The sequence below is a fragment of the Podarcis muralis genome, chromosome 12 (assembly GCF_964188315.1).
Source record: "Podarcis muralis chromosome 12, rPodMur119.hap1.1, whole genome shotgun sequence".
Taxonomy (NCBI): Eukaryota; Metazoa; Chordata; class Lepidosauria; order Squamata; family Lacertidae; genus Podarcis; species Podarcis muralis.
Window position 1 is genome coordinate 46,942,073 of NC_135666.1, and position 20,533 is coordinate 46,962,605.

At 44.7% G+C, this 20,533-nt stretch overlaps 1 protein-coding gene across 2 annotated transcripts in view; it reads left to right on the top strand.

Moving 5' to 3' along the window:
- The window catches only part of LOC114607443 (collagen alpha-4(VI) chain-like), a 96,366-nt gene extending 82,927 nt beyond the window's left edge, over positions 1-13,439 (top strand). For both annotated transcript variants that reach the window (XM_028750631.2, XM_077916372.1), the window contains 5 exons: positions 1,526-1,616; positions 4,432-5,103; positions 7,365-7,461; positions 8,340-8,497; positions 12,731-13,439. In XM_028750631.2, coding sequence (XP_028606464.2) covers positions 1,526-1,616; positions 4,432-5,103; positions 7,365-7,461; positions 8,340-8,497; positions 12,731-12,903 — 1,191 coding nt within the window. In that variant the 3' untranslated portion in view covers positions 12,904-13,439. The remainder of the gene's footprint in view (positions 1-1,525; positions 1,617-4,431; positions 5,104-7,364; positions 7,462-8,339; positions 8,498-12,730) is intronic.
- The last annotated feature ends 7,094 nt before the right edge of the window (positions 13,440-20,533 follow it).

Consider the following 20,533-nt stretch of genomic DNA (forward strand, 5'->3'; position numbering starts at 1 on the left):
TTGGTTTTCTTCCACCTCAGTCTACATAGCACTGTTTGTAAACGGAACCTCAGTCATAACCCCTGTGGAAGTTAGGGCTGTCAGAATATAGCAATAATTTATTCCAGGATTGTCTATTTCTTTTAATTGCTGTAGCATGTATTCATGAGAGTGAAAGCATATGCTTGACTTCCATTCCAACAATTTAATGACTTCCACAGAGTCTCAGATTTTCCTCTGATTGGTTGCCAACTTTTTAATCTTCTTCTCCGTTTTGCAAGCTGTAAACTCTAGAAAGAGCAGCGAGGAAATAATAATTCAGATTTGAAATAGCAAAACCTCCTAAAAGATGTCCAGCCAATTCTGAAGGGAGTACGATTGTTGGAGTACGATATGGAAAGACAAGTTAAATACGTTGAGATCTCTCTCTTCCATTTTATCAGTGTGAGCAACACATGATGAGTCATTAATTAACCTTCCAGTTATTCTCTGCATAAATATGGTTTTCCTATCCTCCAACAGCAGTGTAGTAGTAGTAGTAAAGGTAAAGGGACCCCGACCATTAGGTCCAGTCGTGGCCGACTCTGGGGTTGCGGCGCTCATCTCACTTTATTGGCCGAGGGAGCCGGCGTACAGCTTCCGGGTCATGTGGGCAGCATGACTAAGCCGCTTCTGACAAACCAGAGCAGCACACGGAAACGCCATTTACCTTCCCGCTGGAGCAGTACCTATTTATCTACTTGCACTTTAACGTGCTTTTGAACTGCTAGGTTGGCAGGAGCTGGGACCGAGCAATGGGAGCTCACCCCGTTGCAGGGATTCGAACAGCCAACCTTCTGATCGGCAAGTCCTAGGCTTTGTGGTTTAACCCACAGCGCCACCCGCGTCCCAGTAGTAGTAGTAGTTATTTCTATGTTGTCCTTTCTCTCCTAGGATCCTAGCAGGATTACAATACAAAAATCACGAAATTTCAAATTAAAATGTCTAAAAACTCCATATCTACAATAAGAAACCTAATTTAACACAGCCAGCTCACCATATCAGCCTCTGGCTCCCAGGACATATTTTATGTCCCCAAGACTGGGTAAATACTGTAAATACGTCTTGGAACCTGAAAATTTTCAGTGTGGAGGACAAATGAACTTACCTAGGGAGTTCCACAATCGGGGTGCCAACACTGAGAAAGAGCTGTTTATGAAAACCACGGGTCATATCTGGTGATGAACAGAGACATCTGATCATCTGCTAATTGATGAGAGGTTGTCGATTTTGGTTGACCTCAAACCTTCCCAGCCTCTCATCCTACCTTCCATACTGTTCTGAAGGGTCCCTCAACCTTCTGGAGCAGATTATCAATGGGTGGAGATGGGAAGAGGAAGCATGAGTGAAAATCAGCATCCTCCTTCCATTTGTGGAAGCATCTACTGGAAGAAAAACCTGTCTGTGAATGGAAGGGAGCCAATGGATTCCACCCTACATTTTTCATGCATTTCCTTTTGTTTAAATGTATTTTTTAAAATTTGTTTTAAAAATTGCATTTATTTAGGCAGATGATACTCAGCGATTTCAGTTATTTGTTTGGGAAACCAAGGAGGATGAGAACTTGAACACCGTCTCACGTTGTGCTCTCTGTTTCGGTAAGGCCATTCATTTTGTTTGTTCTTAAATTAGTGTATATGGAATAATCCCCCCGCCCACCCGTTCTGACAGGTCTTCTTAATTTCAGAACTCAAACTTATTCGTTTGGAAGTTGGATGAGTTTGTGGACAACAAGTGCCAAGTATTCTAAATGTTGTTTAATTATTCTCAGTGGAAAAGCTACTGTGGCAATTCTCAGGTCAAGATGGCAGCAAAGACCTTGAGGCTAAAAGTTTCTGCCTACTTGCAAGGGACAGAGAGCCCCATTGAACTCAGTGGGACTTCTAAGTAAGCATTTATAGGATTGTGTAGGTAATGACGTAATCACAGTAGAGTCCAGCTGGGAGCGTGAGAGCTGCCCCACCCCCAAAGCAGATACCTTTCCCTATAAGTTGCCAGGATACCAGTGGCATGGCCCTATATGTCCAGTCTATACGAATCAAATGCACCATACTGAAGGTGACCCGGAAACTGCAATTAATCCAGAATGCGGCAGCTAGACTGGTGACTGGGAGCGGCTGCCGGGACCATAGAACACCAGTCCTGAAAGACCTACATTGGCTCCCAGTACGTTTCCAAGCACAATTCAAAGTGTTGGTGCTGACCTTTAAAGCCCTAAACAGCCTCAGTCCTGTATACCTGAAGGAGCGTCTCCACCCCCATCGTTCAGCCCGGACACTGAGGTCCAGCGCCGAGGGCCTTCTGGCGGTTCCCTCATTGCAAGAAGTGAGGTTACAGGGAACCAGACAGAGGGCCTTCTCGGTAGTGGCGCCCGCCTTGTGGAACGCCCTCCCTTCAGATATGAAGGAAATAAGCAGCTACAGTGGTACCTCGCAAGACGAATGCCTCGCAAGACAAAAAACTCGCTAGACGAAAGGTTTTTCCATTTGCGAGTTGCCTCGCAAGACGAATTTCCCTATGGGCTTGCTTCGCAAGACGAAAACGTCTTGCGACTTTGTTTCCTTTGTCTAAATACTAATTCGCAAGACGAAAAATTCGCTAGACGGCAAAACTTGCGGAACGAATTAATTTCGTCTTGCGGGGCACCACTGTATCTTCTCTTTAAAAGACATCTGAAGTCAGCCCTGTTTAGGGAAGTTTTTAATATTTAATGCTGTATTGTTTTTAACACTTGATTGGAAGCCGCCCAGAGTGGCTGGGGAAACTCAGCCAGATGGGCGGGGTATAAATAATAAATTATTATTATTATTATTATTATTATTATTATTATTATTATTATTATTATTATTATTATTATTTTCAGTATTTCAGTGTACTCACAGGCCAAAATTACAGCCACCTGGGCAAGCCCTAAGGCTGTTACCATAAATGATCTACACTTATCATTTAATTTGTAAAAGGAGGAAAGGGTGTAACTTTGCCATTACTGTTGCAAGAGGAAGCATATTTTGCTTCTGGATGATTAATGCATATGTGACCGCAGGTATAATCTTAAAAGACACCTCTTCCATCGTCTCTCATATATCATATTCTTTACCTGTTGTTTTTAGAAGTATGCCTATTAATAATAATTATAAAACATTGCTGATTATTTCAGGTCAGGATCCCTTTGGGGTTAGAATGCATGCTTTGCCAATTGTTTAACCTAACAGGTTAATTGGCTAAACATTGCAGCTGTAGTTTTTAAACATATGGAGAAAGTGCACTTTTTTGGGTAAGCATTTGAAGACATCTGTTTTTTTGCCTAATTTTCCATTGTTATTCTGGCCTGTGATTTTACCATTCTTGTATTATTAGTGTTTTAAATCTTGATGATGTCTATTTGTATTCTCACCATGCAAACAGCCGTAAACAATGGAATAATTAGAACTAAATAAGCAAGAAAAAGTGCATCGCCTCATCTCTGAGTGAGGCCTAAATAAACTGTGGTGTAAATAAAATATATTTCAGGTAAGGCGCATGCTCTCCATTAGCTAGGATTATATATAACTTGGAATATATAGACCATAAAATATAGTCTCTCTTATATATACCATATTTTTCCGTGTATAAGATGCCCCCATGTATAAGATGACCCCCCCCTTTTTAAACTCAAAATTAGGAAAATGCATTATGCACTATCCATGTATAAGACAACCTCTTATTTTCAACTTCAAAAATTTAGGAAAAAATATAGTCATACACAGAAAAATGCAGTATATATATACAGAGAGAGAGAGAAGAAATATGTTTAGGGCTGTTTTTTTCTGTTCTCTGTCTCTAATAGCGAGCATTTCAGAAATAATTGTTTAGAAATAGCTTTAAGAGAGAAACAAAGCTAAATTTGAGCAGCGTCTAAACACATCTTATCAGACGCTCCATGCAGTTCCTTGCTGCCTGTAAGGGAAATGCCATCGGCTCGGGGGCAAGAGGGGAAAAGCCGGATGGATTACAGAGAGCCCCCAAAGATCGTGGGAAGCAGCACCTCCTCAGCGGAGGAGAGTAACCACGCCTCCAGAGGAGAGGAGCTGCAGGACTCGGGGGAGGCGAGGCGGTGCCAGGACACCTTGCCTGAGCAAAGAGGGGAGGAGAGAGGTCCTCCATTACCCACGCCCTCCTTGCGCAGTAGGCTTCTGCGCAGAGAGGGGAAGCGCAGACTGGGCGTCAAGAAACTACTCTGCTGGGGAAGGTTTAAGGACCGCCCACTCTCAGATTCTGCCAGTGAATGAGCCAGCCACGGGAGAGTGGCGCTCTGCATGGTGAAGGTTTTTTTGGCACTAATAACAAGGCTTTACAGCCGACCAGGGAGGAATTGCTTGATTGCTCTCGAGCAACCCCATGATACCCTTACACTGCCTAATGTTTCTTTCACAGATAAGTGTAACCCTGCTCCAGAATGCGGGGTGATGGATTCCCCTCCCGTTCTAATCAACATGGACATCACATACATCCTCGACAGCTCTCGCAACGTGGGGAGTGAGGACTTTGAGACCATGAAGACCTTTGTGAGCAACATGTTGGATTCTTTCGTCGTTGCTTCTCTGCCCATGGAGTCGGACGGAGGGGCGAGGGTGGCATTGGTGCAGCAGGCTCCGCAAAATTTCACGGTCGACGGATTCTCAAGGCCAGTGAAGGGAGAGTTTGACTTGGTCTCCTATGACAACAAGAACCTGATGAAAATGCACATCGAAGAATCCGTTCACCAGCTGGAAGGTCCATCAGCAGTAGGGCATGCTCTAGACTGGACCATCAGCAACGTATTTTTGGAAGCCCCCAACCCGAGAAAACACAGGGTCATCTTTACAATACTCGGGAGTCAGACAAGTTCCTGGGACAGGGAGAAACTGAGGAAAATGTCACTAGAAGCCAAGTGCCAAGGATTCACCATGCTCACTTTAGCTCTTGGAAGTCGAGTTGACGATATGGAGATGACAGAACTCTCTAGCGCTCCAGTAGAGCAGCACCTGTTGGCACTGGGCAGGACTGGTAAACTTGAATTGCCATATGCTCTAGAATTCAGCCGAGCCTTCTTAAATCTTTTAAAACGTAAGTGCTACGCAGTTTAGTGTGCTTCCTTTGCTACTGAGTAATGTTGTGCTAGGGGCTGTTTATCTGCCATTCTAGGTGACCTGTTGCTTCGTACATAAATTTGCCTCGGTCCATTTAGAGCAGGGGTTTCCAACAGGTCGATCGCGGTCTACTGGTAGATCCCTGCGAGGTTTTGGTAGATCATGGTTGATTTCTGGCTCCCTCTCCTTAGTATCGCTAAAACTGACTCCTGCCACACCCCTCACCCCTCACCCCATCCTCCATTGTTGTATGATCTCTGGAAGGGAAGACGGAGTTTTCTCTGTGCTGCTGTTTACATCCACATCCATCTTTTTGTGAGTGACCGCTTTGTCCCTTGCCTTTAACCCCCCCAAAAAACAATGGAAGTTCCCCTCTAAAAGCATTTTTTAAAGCCCTCAAAATTGGCCTTTTCTCCTCTGTAGAAAAGCTTAACAAGTTTTTAAATTTTTTTAAATTTTTAATAATTTTTATGAAGTACAAATTAGAAAACATACATATTTACAACAAAAGAAAATACAAAGGAAAAAGAAAATACATATAACCAAGGAAAAAAATTAGAGAATACTTTGCCTCTTTTCATATTTACAGTTATTTATACCTCTATAAAATGCTATTCACAATAAAGGAGTGAAATGAAAGATATCAGAAAAAAGAAAAAAAGAACAAAGAAAAAATAAAGAAGTAAAAGAAAAGGATCATAGGTGAAAAATTTTAAAAGTAGATAAGTATTCACTATACATAGTCGTTTCCCATCTATATTTATATTCAATTGTATAATTTCTTAACAACTTTGAGCTGAACCCCCCAAAAACGGGGGCAGATCACTGCCAGTTTTTAATTTTGAAAGTAGATCGTGGTCTCTTGAGAGTTGGCCACCCCTGATTCATAGGATAGATTATACCCTTACAGTGCCATCACATACTCTAAATGCCTACTCACTTGTAGACCTCAATGGGGATTGCGTCCAGGTGAGTGGGTAGAAAATTGCAGCTGTTAACCCACTTACAGGGGAATACGCCCCATTGAACATGGTGAGATTCACTCAGAAGTGAGTAAGTATGTCTAGGGTTGCACTCTTAAGCGATACACAAATTTGATCCTGGCGTGTAATTTTTCTTGGGGCGGGATTTGAATTGTTTTGGTGCAGAAGAAGCTTGGCATGAAATGGATGTCCATCAAGTTTCTCCAGAAGAGGCTGCAAAGTTTGCACTTGAGTGTTTTTCAGGGGGTTGTCCCTATTAGAAAAACAATCAAAACATTCACAGCAGATTAAAGGAGACCTAGGCAATGGCATAAGGGACGCGGGTGGCGCTGTGGGTTAAACCACAGAGCCTAGGACTTGCTGATCAGAAGGTCAGTGGTTCGAATCCCCGTGATGGGGTGAGCTCCCATTGCTCGGTCCCTGCTCCTGCCAACCTAGCAGTTCGAAAGTACATCAAAGTGCAAGTAGATAAATAGGTACTGCTCTGGCGGGAAGGTAAACGGCGTTTCTGTGCACTGCTCTGGTTCGCCAGAATCGGCTTAGTCATGCTGGCCACATGACCTGGAAGCTGTACGCCGGCTCCCTCGGCCAATAAAGCGAGATGAGCGCCGCAACCCTAGAGTTGGTCACGACTGGACCAAATGGTCAGGGGTCCCTTTACCTTTACCTAGGCAATGGCATCCGTCTATGTTTCCTGGATGCATCACTCCTAAAGCTTCACTGCTGTTGCTTTGGAGCAAGAAAGGAGCTGTGGCTCTCAACCACAGTTAGGCAGGATTTAGTATAAATAATAAATTGTTAATAGAAGAAGAGGAGGAGGAGTTTGGATTTGATATCCTGCTTTATCACTACCCGAAGGAGTCTCAAAGCGGCTAACAATCTCCTTTTCCCTTCCTCCCCCACAACAAACCCTCTGTGAGGTAAGTGGGGCTGAGAGACTTCAGAGAAGTGTGACTAGCCCAAGGTCACCCAGCAGCTGCAGGTGGAGGAGTGAAGATGCGAACCTGGTTCACCAGATTACGAGACTACCGCTCTTAACCATTACACCACACTGGCTCTCCTATCATCATCATCATCATTATCATCATCATTAAAAACTCAACAGATTTATGGAGGGTGCCCTATATGTCCAGAGATTATAAATCTGAAAGTTCCTAACACCATGTTCTATGGCAGTCCATGTTTTCAGTTTCGATTTACCCGGATAACTCTGTGCTTACTTCATTGCTTTCCTTTCCCTTTTCTTTTCCCTCAGGAGAAATGAATCCTTATCCTCCTCTAGGCCTGCAGGAAGAATGTGAAAGCCTGGATCGAGGAGACACTTACCAGCAGCTAATAAGGAGGACTGACAGGTACAAAAATATATATATCTGTTCCTCTCCTCTAGAATTAGGGACAAAAACTTACATTGGCTTTAGCAGGAGCAGGAAGCAAAATTTGGAAATGATCTAGGGCAGGGGTGGCCAACTCCTGAGGGACTGCGATCTACTTTCAGAATTAAATCTGACAGTGATCGACCCCCATTTTTGGGGGGGGGGGGGTTTCAGGTCAAAGGCAGAAGGCAGAAGGCCTTCTCAGTAGTGGCCCTCCCACCAGATGTCAAAGAGAACAACAACTACCAAACTTTTAGAAGACATCTGAAGGCAGCCCTGTTTAGGGAAGCTTTTAATGTTTGATGTATTACTGTATTTTAATATTTGGTTGGAAGCCTCCCAGAGTGGCTGGGGAAGCCCAGCCAGATGGGCGGGGTATTAATAATAATAATAATAATAATAATAATAATAATAATAATAATAATAATAATAATAATATATTATTATTATTATTATTATTATTATTATTATTATTATTATTATTATTATTATTTTATGTTGTTGTTGTTGTTAGGAGAGGAAATGCCCCTTTTTTGTTGAGCTTATTTTATACCCTGTTTTATGCCCATTTTGTTGGGGTTCCGTGGGGGGGCACTTTTAAGGGGGAAGGGGATTAGTCGCTCACCAAAACAGCGCAGGGGAGAGGGACCAGGGCCGGGTGCTCTTAGGCAAAAGCAAAGGAAAATGAGCCTGCCATCGACAGCGACCGATTGCAACCTCCTGGGGATCGACCTGTTGGACATCCCTGATCTAGGGTATCCATATATCTTAGAATAATAGAATCTTTTGTATGACTCTTCTGCCAAACATATCTGAAGTCTTATCTCTTCCGCCCTGCCCTCCATTCCCCTTTTCAGTATCATTTTCCCTGAAATAGTTTACAACGATTCTTTGCGACCGTCCCCATCACCCGGAGGAAACATGCAAGAAGAAATTATGGCAGCCACCCAAAAACCCATTAAGTACAGAGAAGAAGAGAAACAGTATGATGATTTCACAGACATCGGTGTTCAAGGTGAATGACGGTTTGAGCTAATTCAGAGAACAGTAAATATGTTTATTTAGGAGAAGGGGATGACAGAGGACGAGATGGTTGGATAGTGTTCTCAAAGCTACCAACATGAGTTTGACCAAACTGCGGGAGGCAGTGGAAGACAGGAGTGCCTGGCATGCTCTGGTCCATGGGGTCACGAAGAGTTGGACATGACTAAACGACTAAACAACAACTGTACTATAAAATAAATTAGACAGTATTGTAGATGATAGAAATTAAAATTAATTTTTTTTATTACCTGCACTGATGATAGTCATTGTTTGGATGGGGGGCTTCTATCCATTTCCATAGTCATGTTGTTGTTGTTGTTGTTTAGTCGTATAGTCGTGTCCGACTCTTCGTGACCCCATGGACCAGAGCACACCAGGCACTCCTGTCTTCCACTGCCTCCCGCAATTTGGTCAAACTCATGCTGGTAGCTTCAAGAACACTATCCAACCATCTCGTCCTCTGTCGTCCCCTTCTCCTTGTGCCCTCCATCTTTCCCAAAATCAGGGTCTTTTCCAGGGAGTCTTCTCTTCTCATGAGGTGGTCAAAATATTGGAGCCTCAGCTTCAGCTTCAGGATCTGTCCTTCCAGTGAGCACTCAGGGCTGATTTCCTTCAGAATGGATAGGTTTGATCTTCTTGCAGTCCATGGGACTCTCAAGAGTCTCCTCCAGCACCATAATTCAAAAGCATCAATTCTTCGGCGATCAGCCTTCTTTATGGTCCAGCTCTCACTTCCATACATAGTCATACAATCAATCAATCGATCAATCGATCAATCAATCAATCAATCAATCAGTAGATGAACTGGGTTTCACACAGTCACAAAAACAAATTAACCGAAAAAGCCTCAAAAACGAAAACACAAAATAAATAGCAAGTGCAAAAGCGCCAAACTTAATCCATTCCGGAAGTCCGTTTGACTTCCAGAATGTTCAAAAACCAAGGCGCAGCTTCTGATTGGTGCAGGTGCCCTGGAAACAATAGCCGACAACCGCATTGGACATTCCGAAAAACGTTAGAAAAACGGAACACTTGCTTCCAGGTTTTGGCCATTTGGGAACCAAGGCATTTGAGAACCAATGTACTACTGTACAACATAATGGGGATATTCGTGTGAACATTCTGCCTCGTTTTATGGGAAGGATTGCCATTTTGGCTAACGTGTGTCAACTGACCCCTGAAAGTGTAGTAATACTGATGTTTGGCCATGGATAATGTAGGCTGATGAGACAAAGTGGGTTTCATTCAAAGATTCCCTTCTTCTGCCAGACTCTTGCCTCCCTGGAAGAAGTTCCTCCTTTCAGAAGAAGGCAACATTTAGCTAAAACCCCATGTGTTTAATTGATGATGAGGTAAGCGATTTCTGTGAAAACAGCCTACAATCAAAAAGAGCTTGTCTTTGCCAGCTGGAAGAGATGTTTATAATTCTTAGTACATTGGAGCACTGCTTCTGGGTCTTCTTCAGATCAAAGTGGCTCTTGGGAAGACCAGGATTAACTATCAATTGGCCTCCTTCTGGCAGGAGCCGAGCCATTGAACAACCATGTCCTGTTCTGAGCAGAGGTTTTAGCCCTGTGTTAGTGAAATTGTCTTTGGATATTTCTGACTTGGAGACAATTAGAATAATAGAATTGTAGAGTTGGGAAGGACCCTAAGGGTCGTCTAGTCCAAACTCCTGGACTAGAGGAGCCTTAGGAATCTCAGCTAAAGCATCCATGATGGATGGCCGTCCATTAAGCAACACACTTAAGAAGAGTTTATCATTCCCTACAAAAATGAAGCCTGCAGCTGACAGCTCATTTGGCTTCCTTATACTTTCTATACTGATTTGGGGCCATTGAAGCATATCTGTCAACTGTCCCTTATTTGGCGGGAAAGTCCCTTATCCCAGCGCCGTGTCCTGCTGCTGTCCCTTATTGATGATGTCCCTTAAATTTCTTGGGTTTCAAGGGAAGCTCCTCTCCCTCCCTCCCTGCCAGCCAGGGAGGAGGGAGGCTCCAACTGTGTTGCTTGGCTGCGTTGCTCACCCAATAAGGAGTCTAAGAATGACTGGGGGTTGGAGCTTGCATGCTTTGTGCCGATCAAATTGGCCGTGTTGCCTGGGGACTTGCCTTTGCTCAGCGCTTCCCAGCGGAGAGGTGACGGTGGTTTTCCTTGCTGCATCCCCTTTGCCGGGTTGCTGCGCTGTGGGAACCACCGCTTGAGGCTTCGTTTGGCTGCTGGTTGACTAAAATCCCTTATTTTGGCTGCTGATCCCTTATTTTCGAGGCTGCTGGTCCCTTATTTTCAAATCTGTAAGTTGACAGCTATGCATTGAAGTCTATGGGAGAAACAGCTCATCAGCAAGTTCTTTTACTTAAGTGGTTTCCAATTTGCATCAAAAAGGTATTGTACATCTGAGTTGTTTTTATTTCTTTAAAATATAAGTTGTTGTTGCTTCTCCAGGACCACCAGTAGGGGCTCCCCTGCTGATCTCAGGACTCTTTCAGTGATTTTGATGTTGGTAATTGAAGATGTGAACTGATTAGAAAAGAGATGATGCAGGTCATAGGCTGGGAACAGGATGAAATCATTAAATCACGTTCTGGCCTCTGCTACTCCTATGTAAGAGCTTCCTTCTGGCTTTAAGGGCCGGGAGATATTGATAGAATTGGAGAGGAGTCTTGAGGTTATTGCCAACGTCGAAGCCAGAGTGAACTCCCTCTTCGAACATTGCAGAAAAGTATGGCAAGAAGTTTGACTTGTTAATGCTGATTCCTTTGTGAAAACTTTTTGGAACACGCAAAAGTTCTTTTATATGATAAATCTCATTCTTTAAAGCCTTATGTTATGGTGTGTTTATGTTTTGGAACACATGTCCTCCATAGTGCTCATAGGCCCCTAAGGGGCAGAGCCCTTCCTTGACAGAGATTATTTTTATTCGGTAATGCCTAATAAAGGTTTGGCAAAGTAAGTGCTATAGTGATTCATGGTCCGGTAATGTCTCATTTAGACCACTGTAATGGGATGTACATGGTTCTGCCTTTGAAGACTACTCAGAAACTTCAATTGGTTCAAAATATAGTGGCAGGATTGTTAACCAGGACCAACTGAGCGGAAGACATCTTGTCTCTCTTAAAACAACATCACTGGCTAAGGTTCCTGTTAAGTTGTGGGTGAACATATCAGACGACACAGTGGTTCTTCAAACAGCTCTTGTTTATTCACAGGCCAGAACAGAACTGAACTGAAGGGTTTAGCCAGCCTGTTTATACAGTGGTACCTCGGGTTCCATACGCTTCAGGTTACAGACTCCGCTAACCCAGAAATATCACCTCGGGTTAAGAACTTTGCTTCAGGATGGGAACAGAAATCGTGCTCTAGCGGCGCAGCGGCAGCAGGAAGCCCCATTAGCTAAAGTGATGCTTCAGGTTAAGAACAGTTTCAGTTAAGAACAGACCTCCAGAACGAATTAAGTTCTTAACCCAAGGTACCACTCTATAGAGCTCCACTACAATGCAACAGTAACCATTTTCTGTTACTATCCAATCACAGAACTTCACTTTCAATCCCTTATTTGCATATGTGGAGCTGAGTGAAAACTATCTACAGTATCCCCCTGCTGGCCCAGGGTGAAAACTTCAGTACATAACAGTTCCATTTCAAAGCACGATTCACAAAGCTTCTTTCACACAGAGAAGTTTCCAGAAACTTCCAGAGCCCTCTTGAACTAAGCAGAACAGAAAAGATCTCTACATACCAGGCCTTTGGTCAGGGCTCAGCCTGACTCCCCTTCCGTTTTTGTATAAGAACTAGTAAGAAAGAGGCCTCCCAGCATTCTCACAGGTCTATATAAGATCAGCGTACACAGCTGGGCCTGATGAGCATTTACTGTTCCCAACCCAAATCCTGCGGAAAGCCATCTAATTCAGATTTTAATTTTATCCTGACTTGTTTTTAAGAGGTGATTTAATTATTGTTTGATTTTATATCAGTGTTTATATTTGATGTTAGCCGCCCTGAGGGTGGGATACAAATAAAAGTTTATTATTTATTATTTTTATTGTCAATTACTTTCTATACCAAGAAACGCAAACTGACAGAGATTCCTGCATGCAGGGGGCTTGGGGTCTCTTCCAACTTTGCATTTCTATGATTCTATTTGTAAAAGGAACATGCATCATTTTCCCACTGGTAACCGCGAACCCTTCTGTTCCCCCCTCAGACGCTTGCATAGTGGATGTGGACAACGGCGAGTGTGACGATTACGTTCTGAAGTGGTATTTTGAGAAAAAGCTGCACATCTGCACCCAGTTCTGGTATGGTGGCTGTGGAGGAAACGCCAACAGATTTGAAACTCGAGAAGAATGCGAAGCTTTATGCATCAAATCATCCTAATGTGGAGAGCGCCAGCCATGAACAATGGGCCTAGTTATCCACTAAAGAGGTGGAATAAACCCAAATACGAATACCCAAGATCAAATGAAACAGGTCTTAAATTTTGTGGCGCAGAGAGAAAGTTTTGTGCTTGCCTCTGATAAGAGCAGCGTGTCTTGTGGCACCTTAAATACACAACAGATTTATTTTGACATATTTAGTCCACCAGAACTTCTGGTTTCCTTAGGATGTTTTGTTTTGTTTTGTTTTTCCTTCTATAATCAATTAATAGCACAGCTCTGTAGGGGTTAAAGTAATTTCTTCGTTGACTATGGAAGTGCTTTTCGTAGCTGAGGACATTTTTAAAAAAAGACTAAAACTTGATATCATTTCATTACCAAGATGTGCACCTTGTATAGGAGACAAACGTTACCTCAGACATTTGGAAGTGAGCTCTGGGTTGCCACTGACACAATGTCACGGCTAGTAGAACTGTTCTGTTTTTTCACAAGGTGTAAAATTACAAAATTGTGGTAATAAATGTTTCATGCAACTGATTCTTCTTAGTCCAGCTTTTTTTTTTGTCTGAAATAAACACACTGAATTTGAATAAAAGCAGTTCCTCCCAAAAAACATGTTATGAATATGAAGCCCACATTGCTTTTTCATATAAAATATGCAATTTACTTATTTTGGAGTATATTCCATTGAACCCAATGGAACTTTCTTGTGAATAAACAGCTATAGGGTTGCATTGGCAAGTTACAGTGGTACCTTGGTTTATGAACTTAATCCGTTCCGGAAGTCCGTTCTTAAACCAAAGCGTTCTTAAACCAAGGCGTGCTTTCCCATAGCAGCGGGGGACTCAGTTTACAAATGGAACACACTCAACAGGAGGCGAAACATGTTCTGCTTCCAAGGCAAAGTTCACAAACCAAAACACCTACTTCCGGGTTTGCAGCGTTCTTAATCCAAGTTGTTCATAAACTAAGCTGTTCTTAAACAAAGGTACTACTGTATTGTCCTTTTTAATGGTGTGTTATTTATTTCCAAAAAAACCACTGAAGTTTCAGTTTCAGAATCAACACAAAATATATGAAAAAGCGATATAATGCAGCATACCTATTGTGAACCCACACACCTTAGTATTAGCTGAGTATTATTAAAAATCCAATGGGTACATTCAATGAAACAGGAGGGTGTGCTTCTCTAATTTTTTACCTGTTTTGGATGTCTAACTGCTGTATTAATATTTGTTTTCACTGCCTTGGATACCAGCAGTTGATAAAAAAACGGACTAGGTAAACTTTTAACGTAAAGAAAAAATGTATCTCCAAAGAAAAAATGTCAAGTTTCTCCAGTATGGTAAATCAGCTTAACATTGTTAAAAAAAACCCAAACTTTTTTAAAAATGCTGATTAAGTTTCTACTAATCCTTCTCAGCTTTTATTCTTGAAACTTTGGTTGGACTACGACTCCCATATCAGTCTGCCTGGCCGCTGCTGAAGGAATCCCGGCCCTATGCCATACCATGGGGACATTGTAAACCTTCATACATACATACATACATACACACACTGTACATACATACATACCCCACCCATCTGGCTGGGTTTTCCCAGCCACTCTGGGCAGCTTACAGCATATCTAAAAACTTTATGCTTTTGTGTTGTTGTATAATACTAAATATCACCTCACACAGTCCCTCTTGTAAAAGGCAAAGGTAAAGGACCCCTGGACGGTTAAGTCCAGTCAAAGGTGACTATGGGGTTGTGGCACTCATCTCGCTTTCAGGCCAAGGAAGCCAACATTTGTCCACAGACAGCTTTCCAGGTCATGTGGCCAGCATGACTAAAGTGTTTCTGGCACAACAGGGCACCATAATGAGTGCCAGAGCACACGGAAATGGTGTTTACCTTCTTGCCACAGCAGTACCTGCTTATCTATTTGCACTGGCATGCTTTCGAATTGCTAGGTTGGCAGGAGCTGGGACTGAGCAATGGGCGTTCATTCTGTTGCGGGGATTCGAACTGCCGACCTTCTGATTGGCAAGCCCAAGAGGCTCAGTGGCTTAGACCACAGCACCACCCGCGTCCCTAAAGTCCCTCTTGTAATGCGTGGCTGGATGAAATGAAAATGGGGGCATTGGTTTGTTTAAAATTAACCAAAATAATTGATGGGAACACTTTCTGACCCAATCCCTTCTTTTCCTATTAGTCCACTCAGGGGCAATAGGCTGTAGACATGAGTCACAACGCCGGAACACAGCCTGCTTTAAATTGAAACCTGTCTGAGTGAATTTGATATTAGTAGTACAAATAAACACAGAAAGGCTTGATGGAGAAGCCATGAGCAAACTCTGCAAACCATCTCTAGCGGATGCCTATAAAGAATTTTACAGCATGCTACATTCCTGCATTTTTTCATATTCTTCTTTATGCTCCTTAAGCTCATAAATCTAACTGTCTGGAGTGTATAGAAGCCCAGCTATTGGGTTTCTCAAAAGGATCCGAAATGGCTTTCCCATATGCTATATCTCACAGACGCCCAGAACAAAATAAAATAAACATACCCCAGTAAAGCAAAAGGCATGTCGTGAACCGTAGCTGCAGTCCTACACTTAGCTGGGCTGCATAAATCTCATTGAAACCAAACCTGTCTGCATTATACATTTAAAATGGCACCATACCACTTTAAACAGTGCAGTCTTCTCCCAAAGAATCCTGGGAGCTGTAGTTTGTTCAGGGTGCTGAGAGGCATTAAAAAGGTAAAGGGACCCCTGACCATTAGGTCCAGTCGTGGCCGACTCTGGGGTTGCGGCACTCATCTCGCTTTACTGGCCGAGGGAGCCTGCGTACAGCTTCCGGGTCATGTGGCCAGCATGACTAAGCTGCTTCTGGCGAACCAGAGCAGCGCACGGAAACGGCGTTTACCTTCCTGTCGGAGTGGTACCTATTTATCTACTTGCACATTGATGTGCTTTTGAACAGCTAGGTTGGCAGGAGCAGGGACCGAGCAACGGGAGCTCACCCCGTCGCGGGGATTTGAACCGCCGACCTTCTGATCGGCATGTCCTAGGCTCTGTGGTTTAACCCACAGCGCCACCCGCATCCCACCGAGAGGCATTAGGAGGTGTTATTCCTGCCACAGAGCTACAATTTCCAGAGTGGTATAAGAATCAATCCTCTTTCCCTGGAATCCTGAGAGGTGTTGATCTGGCAGAACCTCTCAGCACCCTTAACAAACTACAGATCCTAGGATTCTGTGGGGAAAACCATGGCTGCTCAGGCATGGAAGGTCTTAGCCAGGGGTCAGCAAACTTTTTCAGCAGGGGGACAGTCCACTGTCCCTCAGACCTTGTGGGGAGGGGGGCAGACTATATTTTGAAAAGAAAAGAAAAATGAACGAATTCCTATGCCCTACAAATAACCCAGGGGTGCATTTTAAATAAAAGGACACGTTCTACTCATGTAAAAACACGCTGATTCCCAGACCATCCACGGGCCAAATTTAGAATGCAATTGGGCCAGATTCGGCCCCCGGGCCTTAGTTTGCCTACCCATGGCCTTAGCACTACTTCAACATTTGGTCATCGTATTTTGAATGGCTTTTTGATGTCTGATTGGCGTGCATGATTTAGAGATGGCAGGATCAGATTATAATCACCATGCCCACTATCTTAATCTTCTAGCGCTAATACAGCGCAGGTCAGTGTGGCCAATATTTGTAATATTTGTTTCATCTATTGAGTAGGTGAGTCGCTCCATCTGGTATGCTGGCTGAGACCCTACCTGCCTGCAGACTGTCTCACCAGAGTGGTGCATGCTCTGGTTATCTCCTGCTTGGACTATAGCAATGAGCTCTACGTGGGGCTACCTTTGAAGTTGATCCAGAAACTACAGTTAATTCAGAATGCAGCAGCTAGATTGGTGACTGGGAGTGGCCACCAAGACCATATAACACCGGTCCTGAAAAACCTACATTGGCTCCCAGTATGTTTCCGAGCACAATTCAAAGTGTTGGTGCTGACCATTAAACCCCTAAACGGCTTCAGCCCAGTATACATGAAGGAGCATCTCCATCCCCATTGTTCAGCCTGGAGACTGAGGTCCAGCTCCAAGGGCCTTCTGATGGTTCCCTCACTGCGAGAAGTGAAGCTACAGGGAACCATGCAGAGGGCCTTCTCAGTGGTGGTGCCCACCCTGTGGAACGCCCTCCTGTCAGATGTCAAGGAAATAAACTACTATCTGACTTTTAGAAGACATCTGAAGGCAGCCCTGTTTAGGGAAGTTTTTAATGTTTGATGTTTAATTGTGTTTTTAATATTCTGTTGGGAGCTGCCCAGAGTGGCTGCGGAGGCCCGGCCAGATGGGCAGGGTATAAGTAATAAATTGTTGTTGTTGTTTAGTTAGCTCATGGCATGTGTCTCTTGAGCCCAGTTCCACAGGCTGTTGCCCTAAATATGCCCCCACCCAGGGTTGGTACTGGTTGTTGGTGTTATAGATTGGAGGGGACACTCCCCTAAACCATAGAAATTAATAAATGGTAGGATTTGGATGGCCTGAGATGTGAAGGGAGAAATACAAGCTGTAGAGGAATTCCTGGGCAGAATGGCCAGGCCAATACAGTGGTACCTCTGGCTGCGAACAGGATCCGTTCTGGATGCCCGTTCGCAACATGAAAAGAGCGCAACATGCAGAGGCGCATCTGCGCACATGCGGCTTGCAATTCGCTGCTTCTGTGCATGCGCGTGGTGCCATTTTGCACTTCTGCGCATGCGCGAGTGGCGAAACCTGGAAGTAACCCTTTCTGGTACTTCCGCGTCACCGCAGGATATAACCTGAAAGAACATAACATGAAGCAAATGTAACATGAGGTATGACTGTACAAGAGAACTGTCCTCCCCACCCCCTTGCCCTGAGCTGTGAACAGAGACTGGGGGCTCCCTGGTGGTCTAGTGGTTAGGATTCAGCACTCTCACTGCTGCAGTCTGGGGTGAAACAAAACAAAACACAGAGACTGGGAGTTTGGAAGGTTGCCATGGTACCTGGGAGTCAGGAGACAAGAAAAGAGAGGGGTTTTTTTGTAAGGTGTTCTGGGAAGAGGAAGGAAGAAGAAAGGCTGTCATCCATCTTGGGCAGGCTGGCTAAAGGCTGGCTGGGAAAGATGCCTCAGACTCCAGCCGCACTGCTGTGGAGAACAAGCTCCTCTTGAAATGACCATGTTGTAAGGTCTGGACTCCCTCCATGCAGACTGAAGGTGTAAACAGGTGAATAAACCATTCTTCTTAAAGCTACAAAGCCACTTCCGCCCTGCAGAGGAGGTGGGATTGCGGGTGTCACAGCCCCACCCTGTGCGATTGGGGGAATCCCTGGCCGTGTCACCCCCTGGCAAGCCAATTGGCTGGCTCTGGGGGTGTGGCCTGCCCTATTTAACGCAGGTACGGCTGGGGATCTCCCTCTTTTCCTGCCTATCAGCTGCTCCTGTTTCCCACCCTCCCGCCCTTTAAGGTTTTCGTTCCTTGACCTTGCTATGGACCTTGGTTGGTTGCCGTCGAGGGGTCTGGTAGGAATTTTTCCACTTGGGAGATTGGCACCAGCCACTTGGTTTTCGCCTACCTTGTAACACATCGTCACAACTTCCTTGGTATTGGCGGTTAGGAATTGGTATTGGTATAGTTTTGTAGATGGAAGAGGGGGAGGAAGTGCCATCACCTGCCCCGCATATTGAAGGGTAGTCCGATAAAGGATTCCGGGGGGGGGGGGGTGGCCCTATCTGAAGCCTATGGAGGTGAGGGCCTAAGGCACGCCCCCGAATGGTGACCCCAAGGGAGTTCCTAGTTGATACGCATCAACAGGACTCCCCCTACTGGTGGTTAACCCTTCCTGGACTTCAAGCGGACGGGCTGAAGCCGGATATAGTCGGTTAGGACCAATGCCTAAGCCAATACCACTCATTACCTGTAACCAATAAAGCCCAAATAATGGGCTTATTTAGCCCATTAACCTTAATAATTGTGTCATGTGTCTTTATTTCCACTGGGGGGGGGGCAGGAACTCGCCACGCAACACTCTCTGCCATGTCTCCTAAGGAACACAGACTCTGGAACCCCCTGGAATCTTGCTGCGGCTTGGCAGAAAGTGGGGGGTAGCACCCAAGTTTTGTAACAGAGCTGGGAACAGCCCTTCAGATGTTGAACTACGACTCTCATCATACCTGATCATGGGCTTCTGCTGGCTGAGGTTGATGGGAATTGGAGTTGATGGAAGGTCACAGGTTCCTCATTCCTGCTTTGGCTGCTGGTCGCACTGAAGGATGCAGGTAATAACAGTGCGATGCAAAACCTCCTTTTAAAACGGCACATTCTCACTATTATAGCTGGAAATGGCAAGAAATACTGTTAGAATTATGACGACGATGAAAGTCAATACTTGGGCATAGTGTTCATTTTCCAGTAAGCCCCAGAGGGATGTATCATATTTATACATCCTGCCTGCCCCCCGCCCCCCAGCCCCAAAACCGCTCCAGGTAGAAACTATTCAGCTAATTTTCTCCGCGTTCTTTGGCCAAGAATGGTGGACAAGCGAGGCCAGGAAAATCACTTGATAGATCATCCCACTGGAACTCCAGCATCTCAGCGGCAACCAACAAAAGGTTCACCAGCAGTTCAGATCCATCTCCAAATTGTCCTCGCAGAGCCATTGCCAATGGGCATGGCTTTGCCAGCCAAAACAGTACTGGGGAGGGGGGAAGCCCCACACCTGAAGGAGTTAGGTCAGAACGCTGATTCACCCCTCACGCCCCAACTCTACACAATCTACAAAACACCAGGACCATCTTCTACTGCTGCTGGCTAAGGAATTTATAGGACTGGATTGATTCCCAAAGAGCAAATCAGGTTAGTAAGAGATTCTCCCAGGGTAAGGGTAGGCTCACTCTTCTCCTCTCTTGTGGTGGAATCAGCAAAGAAGACAGGCTGGAGAAGGGAAAGGTTAGGTAGCAGGGAAGAAAAGACCAGGAAAGGTCATCTTGGGAGAAGAGCAAAGTGCTCTGGAGAACTTTAAAAATGCATCCCGTTTCGATGTGGAAGAGCCTTTTGCGGCAAATCGTTTCTACAGAGGCTTCCACTGCTCCTGAGATCCTCTGAATGGGTTTTGACCTGAGAAGCATCTTCTTTTTCCTCTTGGTAAGTAGCAGCAACTGTCTTTGGTGCTGAATAGGACAAGGAGGGTCCCTTCCTTTGCTTGATCATTTAGGAAATCCAATCTGGGCAGCAGAGTAGAGCAGGATTGCTTGAATTTTGCCTTGTGGGTGACTCTGCTCTTATACTCTCCCTTTCTCTTTCTCTCCCCCCCCCCCGATAGATAGATAGATAGATAGATAGATAGATAGATAGATAGATACATTTATAGAACAACTTAAGGGACGCGGGTGGCGCTGTGGGGTAAAAACTCAGAGCCTAGGACTTGCCGATCGCATGGTCAGCGGTTCAAATCCCCGCGGCAGGGTGCGTTCCCGTCGTTCGGTCCCAGCACCTGCCAACCTAGCAGTTCGAAAGCACCCCCGGGTGCAAGTAGATAAATAGGGACCGCTTGCCAGCAGGAAGGTAAACGGCGTTCCGTGTGCTGCGCTGGCTTGGCAGATGCAGCTT